Source organism: Lepus europaeus, chromosome 17 (genome assembly GCF_033115175.1).
Source record: "Lepus europaeus isolate LE1 chromosome 17, mLepTim1.pri, whole genome shotgun sequence".
Taxonomy (NCBI): Eukaryota; Metazoa; Chordata; class Mammalia; order Lagomorpha; family Leporidae; genus Lepus; species Lepus europaeus.
Genome location: NC_084843.1, coordinates 30,277,602 through 30,293,161, shown reverse-complemented (window position 1 = coordinate 30,293,161; position 15,560 = coordinate 30,277,602). Strand labels below are relative to the sequence as shown.

The 15,560-nt window shown below is 36.7% G+C and overlaps 1 protein-coding gene across 3 annotated transcripts in view; it reads right to left on the bottom strand.

Annotated features, from left to right (window-relative positions):
* HPSE2 (heparanase 2 (inactive)) overlaps positions 1 to 15,560 on the bottom strand; it is a 680,289-nt gene that overhangs the window by 597,096 nt on the left and 67,633 nt on the right. For 2 of the 3 annotated variants that reach the window (XM_062214714.1, XM_062214715.1), the window contains exon 3: positions 15,094 to 15,255. The exons of the other annotated variant lie outside the window; for it this stretch is intronic. In XM_062214714.1, the coding sequence (XP_062070698.1) occupies positions 15,094 to 15,255 (162 nt within the window). The remainder of the gene's footprint in view (positions 1 to 15,093; positions 15,256 to 15,560) is intronic. 3 annotated transcript variants of the gene reach the window in all.

Below are 15,560 nucleotides of genomic sequence, written 5' to 3'. Positions count from 1 at the left end.
CTGTTTGTGGCATCCAAATCACAAATTGGAGTGCCTTGGTTGGAGTCCTGAAACTATTTCCAATGACAGCTTCATGCAAATGTGCATCCTACAAGCAACAGCTCAAGTACTTGCGCTCTTCTCACCCATATGGAGCCCCAGAATGAGTTCCTACATTCTGGCTTTCACCTGGCCCAGTCTTAGCTATCTAGGAATTTGGAGAGTGAACCAGTATATGGAAGATTGACCTCTCTCTTTCTGTTTGTCTGTCTGTCTCTCTTCCAAATTAATAAACATACATAAGTACATTTTTAAAAGATGGAAAAGGCATTGTTATTTTTAAAAACTAAAACCAATTATTCTTGAACTATTCCAAAAAATATAAGATGGCAGAATTATTCTAAACTCATTTTATGAGACCAGCATTTCCTTGACACCAAAACAAGACAAGAAAAATACAAAAGAAGAAAGCTACAGGCCAATATCATTGAACAGACAAGCAAAAATCCTCAACAACATTATGAGCAAATCAAATCCAACAGCATATTAGATTATTTACCATGATCAAGTGAAATTTATCCCAGGGATACAAGGATAGTTCAACATATACAAATCAATAAACATGATACTTAACATCAACAGAATGAAAGACAAAAATATTATCATCTCAATAGATGCATAATAGGCATTTGGTAAAATTCAACAAACCTGCATGATAAAAAAACTCTGAACAAAGTATATATGAAGCTAATACACCTCAGTATAATACAGGCCTTATAAAACAAGCCATCAGCCAATATCATACTGAATGGGGAAAAGCTGAAAGCTTTCTCTGTGGGAAAGGAAATGATGGTACAAGAAAAAGATGCTCAATTTCATCATTTTATTGAACACAGCACTGGAGGTCCCAGCCAAAGCAATTAGGCAAGAGAAACTAATAGAACATATGGAGATCCAAGAAGTAAACCCACCTACCTACAACCAACTGATCTCTGACAAAGGTGTTAAGAAACTGCATAGGAAAAAGCACAGTTTTCAAAAATGTTGCTGAAAAAATTGGATATCCAAATGCAAAAGAATGAAACTAATCCAGAACTCCTATCACCACATACAAAAATCAACTCAAAATGTATTAGAGAGCAGCTATTTGTCTAGTAGTGAGGCTGACAGGTTAGGCTGTCCATATCCCACATCAGAGCTCATATCCCACACCCGAGTTCTAGTCCAGGCTCTAATAACTGATTCTAGCTTCCACTAATGCAGATACCAGAAAGCAGCAATGACAGCTCCAGTACTTGGGTTCCTGCCACCTACATGGAAGATCAGGATTGCATTTCCAAATCCCATCTCCAGCACCCTGCCCATTGTAGGCATTTGGGGAGCAAACCATTGACTGAGAGGTTGCTCATTCTCTTGCTGTCTTTCAAATAAATTTCAATCATTTTTAAATTAGAAAAATGAATTAAAGACCTAAATATTAAATATGAAAACTACTAGAAGAAAACATAATAGAAGTGCTTCAGGACATTGGAATGGTCAAGAAATTTTTTCTTAATCAGATTCCTTTTAGTGTCTATTTAGAAAAATAAAGTTATTTCATCAAATAAATAACTGATGCACAAGGGAAATAACTAGCAGATAAAAGATAAATAAATAACCAACCTACAGAATGAGAAATTATTTGCCAAGTGTCTATCTGACAAGAGGTTAATAACCAGACTGTATAAGGAATTCAGACAACTTAGTAGCAAACATAAACAAATAATCCAATTAAATAATGATTAACAGATCTATACAGACATTTTTCTAAGGAAGCCATAAAAATGGCCAACAGGTACATGAAAAAATACTCAGCATTACTAATTATTAGGAAAATGTAAATTAAAACCAGAATGTGTGGGGCCGGCACTGTGGCGCAGTGGGTTAAAAGCTGCAGCCTACAGTGCTGGCATCTCATATGGGTGGCAGTTCGAGTCCAGCTGCTCCGCTTCCTATCCAGCTCTCTGCTATGGCCTGAGAAAACAGTAGAAGATGGCCCAAGTCCTCGAGTCCCTGCATCCACATGGGAGACCAGGAAGAAGCTCCTTGCTCCTGGCTTCAGATCAGCTCAGCTCTGGCTGTTGCAGTCATTTGGGGAGTGAAACAGTGGATGAAAGATTTCTTACCTCTCTCTGCAGCTCTGACTTTCAAATAAATGTAATAAATCTTTTAAAAAAAAAAAAACCAGCATGTGCTATCACTTCATTCTGGTTACCTTGGCTATTATCAAAAAGCGAAAGAGTTTGTGAGGATTTGGAGAAAAGACAATCCTTGCATATTGTTGGTGAGAATGTCAATCAGCACAGCTTCTGTGGAAAATAGTATGGACGTTCAAAAAACATTAAAAATAAAAATCCCATTTGATCCAGAAATCCAATATGTCCAAAGAAAATGAAGTCAATCTGTTGAACAGCCATCTGTTTTCCCATTTCCATTACAACATTATTCACAATAGTTAAGAAATGGAAATAACCTAAGTGTTCATCCACAATGAATAAATAAAATGTCATACATGTACACAGAAATATTATTCACCCATAAAAAGAATGAAATCCCATCATTTATGACAGGATAAATGGAGCTCAAGGTGAATATAGTAAATGAAATTAGCCAAGTATAGAAAGATAAATACACATGATCTCACTCATAAGTATTGCTTAAAAAAAAAAGTTGATCTCATAAGGTTGCAAATAGAATGGTGATTACTGGATTACTAGAGGCTGGGAAAAGTAGAGAGGGAAGAATCAGGAGAAAAGATTAACAGGTACTAAATCATACTTAGGAGAGAAAAGAACTGGTGTTCTATTGCATAATAAGGTGATCAGAGATAACAATCTTGTAGTTTTAAAGTAAGGAAAAGAATTTCCATCAAAAAAAATTTAAAATGTTAGATGAAATAGATATGTTTACCTGATTTGAACATTATAAAATGTATACATGTATTGAAAAATCATATGGAAGCCCAGAAATAGGTATAAACTTATGTATCATTTACAAACTTATAGAAAGGGAATAAATATATAAAACAAATGAATCAATATCCAAAAACATTTGTCTAAGCAAAAGAAATAGGACACGCGTAATCACTTAATAATTTCATACACATGGCATTTACGAACACCTATTAGTACAAAAGCAACCACTTACTGGAATAGAGGAAATACACGGAAGGTCTTTATCTCACCTTCATATATAAATGAGGTTAATAACTTTCTTAATACTTGGACTATGTCTCTCCATTCTCTGGTATCTCACAGATACCAGCTGTGAGTCTAACTGGAGATGTTCTGAAAGTAATTTGGCATTTCTCTTTTCTTTCGAATCTTTTGTTTCATTGTCGAAAGTTTGACTAAAATGTGTCATGGTGAAGATATCTTACGGTCATGCATATGGGAGTTCTATATGCCTTGTCTACTTGGACATCTTTTTTTCTCCAGATTATGGAAGTTTTTTGTAATTATTTCACTGAATAAGCCTTCTTTTAAAAAAAAAGATTTATTTATTTATTTGAAGGTCAGAGTTACACAGAGAGAGGAGAGGCAGACAAAGACAGGTCTTCCATCTGCTGGTTCACTCCCCAATTGGCCCCAATGGCCGGAGCTGCACCAATCCGAAGCTAGGAGCCAGGAGCTTCTTCCGGGTCCCCCATGTGGGTACAGGGGCCCAAGGGGCCCATCTTCTACTGCTTTCCCATGCAACAGCAGAGAGCTGGCTGGGCATCAGAGCAGCCAGGACTCAAACTGGCGCCCATATGGGATGCTGGAACTGCAAACAGCGGCTTAACCTGCTACGGCACAGCACTGGCCCCTGAATAAGCCTTCTTTTTTTGTCTTGAAAATCAGTATCATTTTTGTTTGTGTGTAGTTTTTTTTTAACTTTTATTTAATAAATATAAATTTCCAAAGTACAACTTTTGGATTATAGCAGCTTTCCCCCCATAACCTCCTTCCACCTGCAACCATCCCATCTCCCACTCCCTCTCCCATCCCATTCTTCATCAAGATTCATTTTCAGTTATCTTTATATACAGAAGATCAACTTAGTATATACTAAGTAAAGATTTCAACAGTTTGCACCCACACAGATACACAAAGTATAAAGCACTGTTTGAGTAGTAGTTTTACAGTTATGAGTAAGCCTTCTAATCCATTCTCTTTCCACACCTTCAGGAACTCTTAAGACCCATATGTTGGGTTGTTTGATAATGTCCCATAAATCTCATAAAAATGTTTTATGTGCTATAAAAAATTTAATTTTTCTAATTTTTTTGGTCTGAGAGATTTCCAAAGATTCGTCTTCTATCTCAGATATTCTTTCTTCCACCTTACCAAGTCTGTTGGTAAGGCTTTCCATTGTATTTTTTATTTGACATGCTGAATTCTTCATTTCTAATATTTCAGTTTGATTTCTCTCAAAATACCAATCTCCTGGGAGAATTGTTCTTCCACATCATGGATTTCTTTAACTCATGAATTTGCTTCTCATTACTTCTTAGTAATCCTATGATTAATCTTTTGAATTCATTTTCAGGAATTTCATCAATCTCTTCTTCACACTAATATTTGAGGTATTGTCTTGTTCCTATGCAGGAGCACATTGTCTTCCTTATTGTTGTTCTTGATTTTCTGTGTTTATATTTAGATATTTGTGGGAATACTTGTTGGTTTTTCTCCTCTGATTTTATCTTTGAAATATGTCTCTGTGGCTTGGTGAAGTGTCTGCTCTCTCAGTGAATACCCAAAGGCATGTGCTGTGTGTGGGTAGGGAGCTCTGATTAGTGCTCCAAGGTGGGGCAAGTATACAGGGTAACACCCTAGTTGGGCATGGTAGATGATCTCTATTGTCATCAGGGAAGAGGGTATGGTCACCTCTGTTGTTATAACCACAGGTTCTCCTATTGCTTTCCAAGGTGATCAATGCCCTGGGTTAGCCCACAGTGGGTGCAACACTTACTTGTGCTGCAACAGGAACTATACAATGATCTGTATCATCTTTGTGTGAACACAGATTCTGCTACAATGACCCACACCAGGAAATCAATCAGTGAGCATTTGCTACAGCACACAGTGATTGCCCAGAGACCCAGTTAAACCCTGCACCCTATCATGCAGTTACGGAGTTGTGTGTTGTGTTTATGCTCATTGCTATGTGTCTTCACCTTAAGAAGCTCATCCATGGTGTCCCTCTTCTTTCTGTATAATTTCCAATGCCAATTGCTCCCACTCTCCCCTGGGAATCCACTTCCTCTACTTTCTACTACTATTTCCCCCTAACCTAAAGCAGTATGTATTTTCCTTATTCTTCTTGGAATACTCTCCTTTCTTTTTAATTTTTGGCATAACTTATAATTTATTTGTGATAATTTATAATTTAATTTATATCACAGTTTTAATGCTCTGTAAATAAAGAGTTCAACAAGTAAAAAGTTGAAACATCACTGCTAAGTAGTAATATAGACCAGGATTATAAATCAAAATTTAGGCACAAAAACATAGAAATTCCAAACACACCAATAACCAAGGCTGAGACTAAATTGGTAATCAAGGCCTCCCAGGGGTTGGCACTGTGGCTTAGAAGATTAAGTTGCTGCCTGCGATGCCATCTTCCTATGTAGGCACTGGTTCATGTCCCACTTGCTCTGCTTCTGATCCAGCTCCCTGCTAATGGACTGGAAAAGGCAGCAGAGGATGGCCCCAAGGTTGGGTCCTTGTCATCCCTTGAGAGTCCTAGATGAAGCTCATGGCTCCTGGCTTTGGTTTGGCTTGGCTCAGCTCTGGCCATAGTTGCCATCTGGGAAGTGGACCAAAGATGGAAGATACCTGTCTCTCCTTCTCTCTTCACAACTCTTTCAAATACATAAATAAATCCTCAAAAACAAAACAAAACAACCAGCCTCCTAACAAAGAAAACCTCAGAACCAGATAGCTTCACAAAGGAGGCCTAAATGCCCATCAACAGAAGACTGGATAAAGAAATTATGATATGTACTCTATAGAATACTATACAGCAATTTTAAAAAATGAAATCTGGTCACTTGCAATAAAATGGAGGAATTTGGAAAACATCATGCTGAATGAAATAAGCCAGTCCCAAAGGAACAAATATCATATGTTCTACCTGATCGGCGACAACTAACTGAGCACCTATAGGAAACCTGTTGAAGTGAAATGGACACTGTGAGAAACAGTGACTTGATCAGTCCTTGTCCTGACTGTCGAGGAACAACTTACTACTTTATCCCTTTTAGCATTTTTTTGTTGTTGTTCTACTTAATACTATTGGTTGAACCCTAATACACAATTATTCTTAGGTGTTTAAATTTAACTTAAAAGTGATCTCTGTTAAGTATAAGAATGGGAATAAGAGAGGGAGGAGATGTACAGTTTGGCACATGCTCAGTCTGACTTACTCCTAATGGTAGAGTTAGACACGTGCCAGGGGATTCCAATTCAATCCCATCAAGGTGGCATGTACCAATGCCATATCACTAGTCCAAGTGATCAGTTTCAGTTCATAACTGATCATAATGATAGGATTAAGAGTCAAAGGGATCACATAAACAAGACTAGTGTCTGCTAATACTGATAGAATTAAAAAGGAGAGAACGATCCAAGATGGGAAGCGGGATACACAGCAGACTCATAGAATGGCAGATGTCCTAAACAGCACTCTGGCCTCAGAATCAGCCCTTCAGGCATTCGGATATGGCTGAAGAGCCCATGAAAGTATTTTAGGCATGGAAAGCCAAGACACTCTGGCCAAAAAATAATAATAATAATAATAATAATCTAAATGAAAGATCTCTGAGAGTGAGATCCCAGTAGAAAGAACAGGGCCATCAAAGAAGGAGGTATCTTTCTCTGAAGGGAGGAGAGAACTTCCACTTTGACTATGGCCTTATCTAAATAAGATCAGAGTTGGCAAACTCAAAAGGCTTCCATAGCCTTGGCAGCTCATGACAAGAGCCTAGGTGATTATTGACATCATAAATAAGAGTGTCAATTGTTAACAACAGGAGTCACTGTGCACTAGCTCCCCATGTAGGATCTCTGTCCTTAATGTGCTGTACTATGTGAATTAACAGTATAACTAGTACTCAAACAGTACTTTATACTTTGTGTTTCTGTGTGGGTGCAAACTGTTGAAATCTTTACTTAATATATACTAAATCAATCTTCTGTATATAAAGAAAATTTAAAATGAGTCTTGATGTGAATGGGATGGGAGAGGGAGCGGGAGATGGGATGGTTGTGGGTGGGAGGGAGGTTATGGGGAAAAGGCTGCTATAATACAAAAATTGTAGTTTGGAAATTTATATTTATTAAATAAAAGTTGCAAAAAAAGAAAAAGAATTTATCTGTTTCCTTAATTATCTCTAATTGTTTAATTATGGTAAATATTTAATACTTTCATAACTTTAAAACAACTGATATAAAGTAAAACAAATGTTTAACATTCTGTATGTGATAGTTAACAATTTTTAAAATTATTTTTTAAATTGTCAAAAACCACCCATGCAGAATAATTTCAACTTTGAAACTGTATTTATGGTTTAACTATACACCTATATAGTTTAAATATATACACTTTAGATATACAGAGGTTAAACTAAATCATCATCTCTAAGAAATAAGATTTTAGATGATTTATATTTTTCAACTTTACACAGTGGATTTATGTGCTTTAAAATACTAAATAAAGCAAACATTGCTAAATATCAGTATTATTTTAAGATACATATAGCGTAATAAGAAAGAGTTTTATGGTGTTCAGAAGCATTTTCAAATAATTTTAAAACAAATGAGGAGTATCCAATATAGAATTTTAATTGGAAAAGTAGACAAAGGGCTATTTTTACAACATAACATTTCGAATAAATATGAGAATATAATCCGTGAAACATCAGTTCCAAGAGAACCTATGGTAACTCAAGCATTTCAAATAAAGTGGCACACTATTTGTATATAACTTACACAAACTCTCCCACATAATTTAAATCATAATAGTGTATGATAATAAAATTTATAGTAATAAAATAATCCATGGTAAAACTTTAAATCTTTAGATTACTTATAATACCTAATAAAATAAAATGCTATGTGAACAGTCGTTATACTATATTGCTCAGGGAATAATGAAAAGGAAAAGAAGTTCATACATATTCAAAACAGATGCAATGTTTTTATTCAAATATTTTTAATTCACAGTTCAAGTGGAATCCACAGAGAGGGTTGACTATGTTTGTTATCTTTATGTTAAGAAAATGTCTAAGTTTTTTTCAATAAGCACAAATTACTTCTACAACTAGGGAGAAAAGTTAATTTCTAAGAAGACGTCACTTTCTCAGATAAACTCAGTATTTGGGTGGATTTTTTTTTTTTCCTGTAACAGAAAAAGGAAGCAGGAAAAGTATCTGCCTTATGAAATCAGTCACATGCCCACAATTCTCCATGCTTAATTAAATGTTTATCAGAGGAAAGTTTAGACAATAGAGTTCCTTCCAGTTTTTCTTTCTTTAACAGCTTACAGTTTTAAGAGAAGGTGAGGATCCAAATTATCAAGATAAGGATGGGATTAAAGTACTAGGTCCAAAAGTATTCAGATCATGATGATTGGCCCAGAGTTGAAAGTCAAGATCAACAACCTGAACAACCTGCTCAACCTCCTGGAACCTGGCCTAGTCGCAGGGGACAACTAGCCTAAAAACAGCATTAGGGAAGTTGATGATAGAGTACCCCAAGAGTTTACATAGTACAGTATTGGGAGTGGCAGCAACAGTTTTGCTGTTGGAAGTTTAATCAAGTTATTTTGACTACCCATCCCCCCCCCCAAAAAAAGCACCAAATGAGCAGCTACAAAACCTTCATTTTACAAATAAGCTCTTTCTTCTGATCCTTAGTAAAGAAAGGTTTACTGACCCAAACCTGAGAGTCACTGTTTTTTATAAAGACCCTGAAAATTCACTTATGTTTAACTAGACTTCAAAATGAACTCATTTGGATTCAAAATGCTAAAACTCAGAACCACAATCATGTTAACAAGGCTGAATATATGTACACAATACTTTAAAAAGCTCACACATGTGCTTGCATAAGTCATGATGCTTACTATTTCATGTAGTTATAAGAAATTGGTCATAACAGAGATTTCATTTGTCAGTTACTTCTGAAATACACCTTTCACTGAACAGTATGTTTCAGACATCAACTTGACTGGATTAGGAATATCTAGAGAAATGGGAAGGCATTTCTGAGTATGTCTTTGACAGTGTTTCAAGATAACATTGGATTGTGAGTCAGTGGACTGAGGGGAAGGTGCATTAGTCAGCTTTCCATTATTTTAACTAAAATACCTGAGAGGAGCTTCTAAGGAAGAAAGGCTTATTTTGGTTTATCATTTTGGAGGTTCACAGTCCAACTCTAGGCAGTCCCTGTGGTTTAGGCATCTAGTAAGGTCAGAATTTGGTAGAGGAAGCCGGCGCCGCGGCTCACTAGGCTAATCCTCTGCCTAGCGGCGCCGGCACACCGGGTTCTAGTCCCGGTCGGGGCACCGATCCTGTCCCGGTTGCCCTCTTCCAGGCCAGCTCTCTGCTGTGGCCAGGGAGTGCAGTGGAGGATGGCCCAAGCCCTTGGGCCCTGCACCCCATGGGAGATCAGGATAAGCACCTGGCTCCTGCCATCGGATCAGGGCGGTGCGCCGGCCGCAGCGCGCTACCGCGGCGGCCATTGGAGGGTGAACCAACGGCAAAAGGAAGACCTTTCTCTCTGTCTCTCTCTCACTGTCCACTCTGCCTGTCCAAAAAAAAAAAAAAAAGAATTTGATAGAGGAGCCATCATATGGTAAGTTAAGAAACACAGAGATAGGAGCACGCTCCTTCTCATGACCTGGTGTCTCTCTTTACAATACCATTCTCATTTGATCAGAAGGCCTCACCCTAGCAACTTCCCAAGTGCCCATCTTCAGACATTATAATTGAATCAAGTCTCCACCTTTAATCCATCAACCATTAATGCAAGAATTTGGGAATCAAGTCCCCCTATACAGAGGATTTGAGAGATATCATTTGAGAGACATCCAAACTATTATCCAAACCATAATAGAAGATCTGATGTCAATGTGGGAAGGCACCATTTAATTTGCTGTGGAACTAGATAAAACAAAAAAGGCAGGGGCTAGCATCATAGGCATATTAAGTTAAGCTCTGCCTTCAAATTTGAGAACTTCACAAGCAATGTCCCTGATTCTGAGGCTCTCAGATTTGAACTGAGCCATACTACCAGTAGCCCAGGTTCTTAGGCTCCAATTCTTGTGAGGCAATTTCTCTATGGAGAACCTAAACTAATACAGAGGCACTAGTCTATAATTTTTTCATATTAAAAAGTTTCTCCAGGGGGCTGGTTTGTGGCATAGTGAGTTAAGCCCCTCTGTCTGCAGCCTTGGCTTCCCATATGGGCACCGGTTCAAGTCCCAGCTGTTCCACATCTGATCCAGCTCTCTGCTGATGGCCTAGGAAAGCAGCAGAAGATGGCCTGCGTGCTTGGGCCCTTACTTCCATGTGGAAGACCCAGATGAAGTTCCTGGCTCCTGGCTTTGGCCTGGTCCAGCCCCAGGCACTGCAGCCATTTGGGGGAATGAACAACAGATGGAAGATTCTCTCTCTTCCTTTCTCTCTCTCTCTCTCTCTCTCTCTCTCTGTGTGTGTGTGTTTGTGTGTGTGTGTGATTCTGACTTAAAAATCAATCGATAAAAAAAAAAGTTCACCAGAAAACTATTCTAGCCCTCTAGAAAAGATTTCTATGGTGATACAATGCACATCACTGTATAAGATGTAAATAGACATACAAATAGGCCAAGATGCTACTTACTAGTTATTTTTCACATGATTTTCAAACATTATCTTACTTTGATGAAATCAAAAGTAAATGCCAGGGGTTTGGTTCTTTTGTGTGGACAATCACACCCACCTGGGTTCACACCAATAGATAAATGTACTTTTCTCCCCCTACAAAGCAGAAACTCACAAAGCAGATGTCTCCTCATACTCAGACACCAATGAATACTGAATAAAAAAGTTTTAATGCTATTTTAAAGATATTAATGACTTAAGAAAGAAAATGGCAAATGGGAGACATGAAGCTGATCCAAGTATCCTGGGTAGAGCAGAAGAAAATATAGAATATAAAAGAATACAGTCTGTGCATATAACCTTATGATAGGTTCACTTAAGTACAGAAGCTAAAGAAGGGGAGTAAGTCAAACAGGGAGACAGGAGGACCTCCAGGATCTCAAAAATAACAGTAAGTGGACTCACTCAACTGTGTAACTACAGAAGCTGGTTTGAGAATAGAAATCATTTATTCATACCAGTAATAAAATTAATTTTGAAACATAATTAAAATTAACAGGTGTTATCAGTTAATTATTTTAGATTTTCACCAAATTAATGGCACAATTGTAAAATAACAGACTGCTTCTTTGATTCATTGGGATGATCAAGAAAGGTATACAGAGAAATAACTCAATTCTAAAATAATGTTCTGTACTTAAAAAGTGTATTGAATTCTACCACCCATTTGTAAATGGTAGGGTTTCAAGCTGACTAGAGACTCAACAAGATGATTTCACAGCACAAATAATGCTGCACATATTATCATTATTATTATTATTACATTATTATTATGATATCCCTTACCCTCCAGGAGTTTATGTTCTAAATAAAATTCTAGAAAATTTATTTCTTCTTAAGGTTGATTTAACTTTCACATTTTTCATTTGATTATAGTAAAGAGATCTACTATAAAAGTTCAATTTACATCTCAAAAACAGGGAGGGGACAAGATAAGTGGCAACAAATAACTGAAACTGAACCTGTAAAATTGAATTAATAAGTGTCTATATTATCCCTTAACAAGTACTCTTCCATTCATATGTACATGGAAGAACATTTCAACAAATTTATAGAACATTATTATATTCAGAATATATGAACACACAAAGAAATTTAAGACAACTGATCCCTGTTCTTTCTTAAAGCCTCCTACCCAATTCTCCCTCTCATTGTCAATCTCTGAGTGACATGCACAGTGAAAACACTCTCAGACTCAAAAAACTGCAGGACAGTGTGTCATGTAAATTGGTATAAAAAGTACAGCATCTGATTCACACTATTTGAACTAGTTCCATCACTGATGCCCTACTAGAATTTTTCCACACCTTCCCATAACCTGACAGACTACTTAAAAACCTTCTAGGCTGGGTGAGGAAAATGTTATTTCTAATATCACAAAATAACTCACAAGAAAACATTAAGGGATGTTTAAAAGCATGCATAAATATATGAAAACAATCCACTTATCTAAAAATCCAATGTAATGAGGAATAGTTCAACAAGATGAAGTCATTAAATTTTATTTGTTTGTATTAGTTCTTTTTAACTGGGCTATCACTAGAGTAATTTCCTTATTAAAGGTTACTAGACCTTCAAAATTAGACTATCATTAGCCATTATCTGAGGGATTGCTACTTAAAAGGGATCATTAGCTTAAATGTAGAATATGAAGGTGTGCTTCTCACCTCAACAACTAACAGTCACATCAGATAAAGGTTGAATACCTAAGAATGAGACTTGCTTGTGAAGTAGACAACTATCATTGCTAAGATGCTTTTAATCATCTGACATTTTGATCCCTTCCATTAAATTTTTCACTACACTGGGATCCTAATTCTATCATTTTTAAAATGAATAATTTACCACTAACTGACCAGGAAACAATTATTATGTATTGATACCCATATACAAGAAATTCTGTAAATAAATGGTGGCAGGAGCAGGGTGTGAAAAGGTGATCTCTTTCTGAGATTTTAGAGGCCCAGTTTCCTCATCATATTCTCACATAAATATTTTCATTGTAGATATTTCAAACAGTATGCCAGAGTTACACAAAATAAGTAGATATCACCAAGCAGAAATTCTAGAGGTGTTTTGAATGTGTTGGTAAAGAAAGTCACTTCATTTGAGAGGTCTCTGCCCCTTCAACCTCACCCTCCTTACCAATATACATTCATCACTGAAAAAGGAAATATTTACAAAAGTTAGTTTAGTTATGTTTAAATATTATGTTTAGCTGTCTGGAGACCATGTTCTCAAGATTTATATAAGAAATCAAGGATTAAACTTCATAACAATTAGAAAACCACACTGTGGAAAATCAAAGACTTAGTTAAAGGACATTAAAATAGTTTTACCGCTGGTGCTAAACTGAAAGGACTCCATCTCTTCCCTACACCTGGAACCAAAACCTTTCGAACTTTCATGTAAACAAACTGGGGCACACTGAATGCTCTGTCTGCCTTAAGGTACCACCTCTGCACAAGCATTTGTGTGAAAAATGTGGAAAATGCCTTAGGACTCTTTGAAGCTTGGGAAAAGTGAGAGCAGGAAAAAAGGCTCTTCTGTAGGGTAGGTTTGTTTAGTGGAAAGTAAGCAAGTTGTCAGGGTAAAAGTTGACAATGTTGATTCCAACAGTTTGAACTGTGAATAAACATCCAAAGGGATTATGTTACTGAGAATTAGAAAAAATTCCATTGAACTCAATAGAACACTTGTGTTTTCAAAGATAACAAGCCTTCAAGCCATATTCTGGATCCACAGTTTAGGGTTAGAATTACCTTAAGTCCTTTCTACACCACATTAAAGAACACAGGGTCTGACCCCTCCAATTTTGCCTACAAATATCAGAATAGGATTAAAGTGAAGTATTTTATTTCTGATCACCCATTTGGAAAACACTAAATATACATATAGTGCATATTTCAGGTAGACCGAAGAAACTTGGAGCAAAAGCTATGCTCTCCTCAAACATCTAAATTTAACCCAGTTAACCAATTTAGGGAAATACATGCATTGACTACAAATCACCTTTAAGCTTCCCTCATTAATGACCTATCAAAGAGCAAAACACAGGGCCTATACTTATGAAATCCATAATCCTCTTTTCTTCTCTCCAAAGTCACTTTTAAATCTGGATTTCATCTCATGCTGTTGGGTTTTCTATTTGGTACAAGATGAAAAATTGGAAGAGTCTTAAACTTTTTTAAAATCAAAACAATTTGGTTGCCACTCAAAAATTCCTGGTGAAATGCCAGGAAGCCTATAAAAAAGTTAAAATTCTCCCAAATTAGAGTTTACAAAAATAAGTGTGAGATGTTCATAGCTTACCAGACATTCTATTTTTTAATACACATAAAAAAGAGGAAAGATACACTTTTGACATTAAAGCTCATCTGAATCAATATAAGACAGCAGGTCTATCTTGCATTCTCTCAACACAACAGAAGTAACTGAGACTGCTCTTCTTAATTCATACAAAATTCTTAATGATTCTCACGTTAGAGTATGCTATTATAGTGTTTTCCAAAGCTTGACAAAGGCAGGCAACTCACATGCTCTTTACCAGCCAAGTTTGCAGACAGCCCTGCAAAAAGTTGTTTCTCCTTGCAGCTATGACATATATATACACTTTCCTCCTAGAACCAAAGATGTAAGGGAGTATTGCTCAGTCTCAAAGCCTCTTTGCTCTCACAAAGAAATCAAATTCCCCAGATATTTTCAAACTTCATCAGGAATAGAACATTCTCAGCAGCTCTGCCTAAGGTTCATTATCTCTTTTACATTTCATCTTTATATTCACTGGGTTCATAGAAAGGGCATGCACAGAAAGAGGAAAATAGCTGCTTTTTAAAAGACACCAAATTTAGTAATTCTCTTAAATCTACTGGCACACATCTAGAAAGTCATATTTTTACAAGACTTCATTAGGGTTTCATTGGTTCTGTCTTTTGAGAAAACCCATGCTGGACTGCCCATAACTTCAAGCCAAAATACATCTTGCAAGCTACAAGAAATATTTGTTATGGAAAGACCAAGAGTCATCACAATTCGAAAAGGGAAAGTGGGTGGAGACAGACAGATATGGGCTCATCTAGATCCCACTCCAGTGCCCCCTAAGCATCAAGTTGCCAACTGATGGAAGCTAACATATGCTCTAAAATTTTAGCTGACTCCAACAGCCTTACCTGTTAATATGAGATTACTGTAAGTATTGGAGAATTGTTCTTTTAGAAGAACCAAATGCATCTGAGCTGCCTTCTCTCTCTGGAGCTCCAGCATAACATCAGGGTGCTGGGCAATCTTGCAACCTTTCTGTTTATCCAAGGCAACATCACTTCGAACGATGTCTACAAAAAGAAAGAAAGAAGGCAGGCAGCAAAATCTAAAACTAAAACAAAACAAAAAATCATACACACATCAAAGTCTTATTTTACCCAAAATGACAGCATTTATAAACTACCATCATTTTCACCAGACGAAAAGCAGCAGAAAAACCTAAAGGGTCTCCCAACTCCATGACATCTCCCAAGTTCTGGAAATTTCCAAATTCTTTAGATACTTCTTTGTTTTTTAGCTCTGACTTCATTTAAGATTCTCACTCCTCTCTTCGCCTTTAAAGGTATCCTCCAGGATTTATTTACCTTTGGGGAAT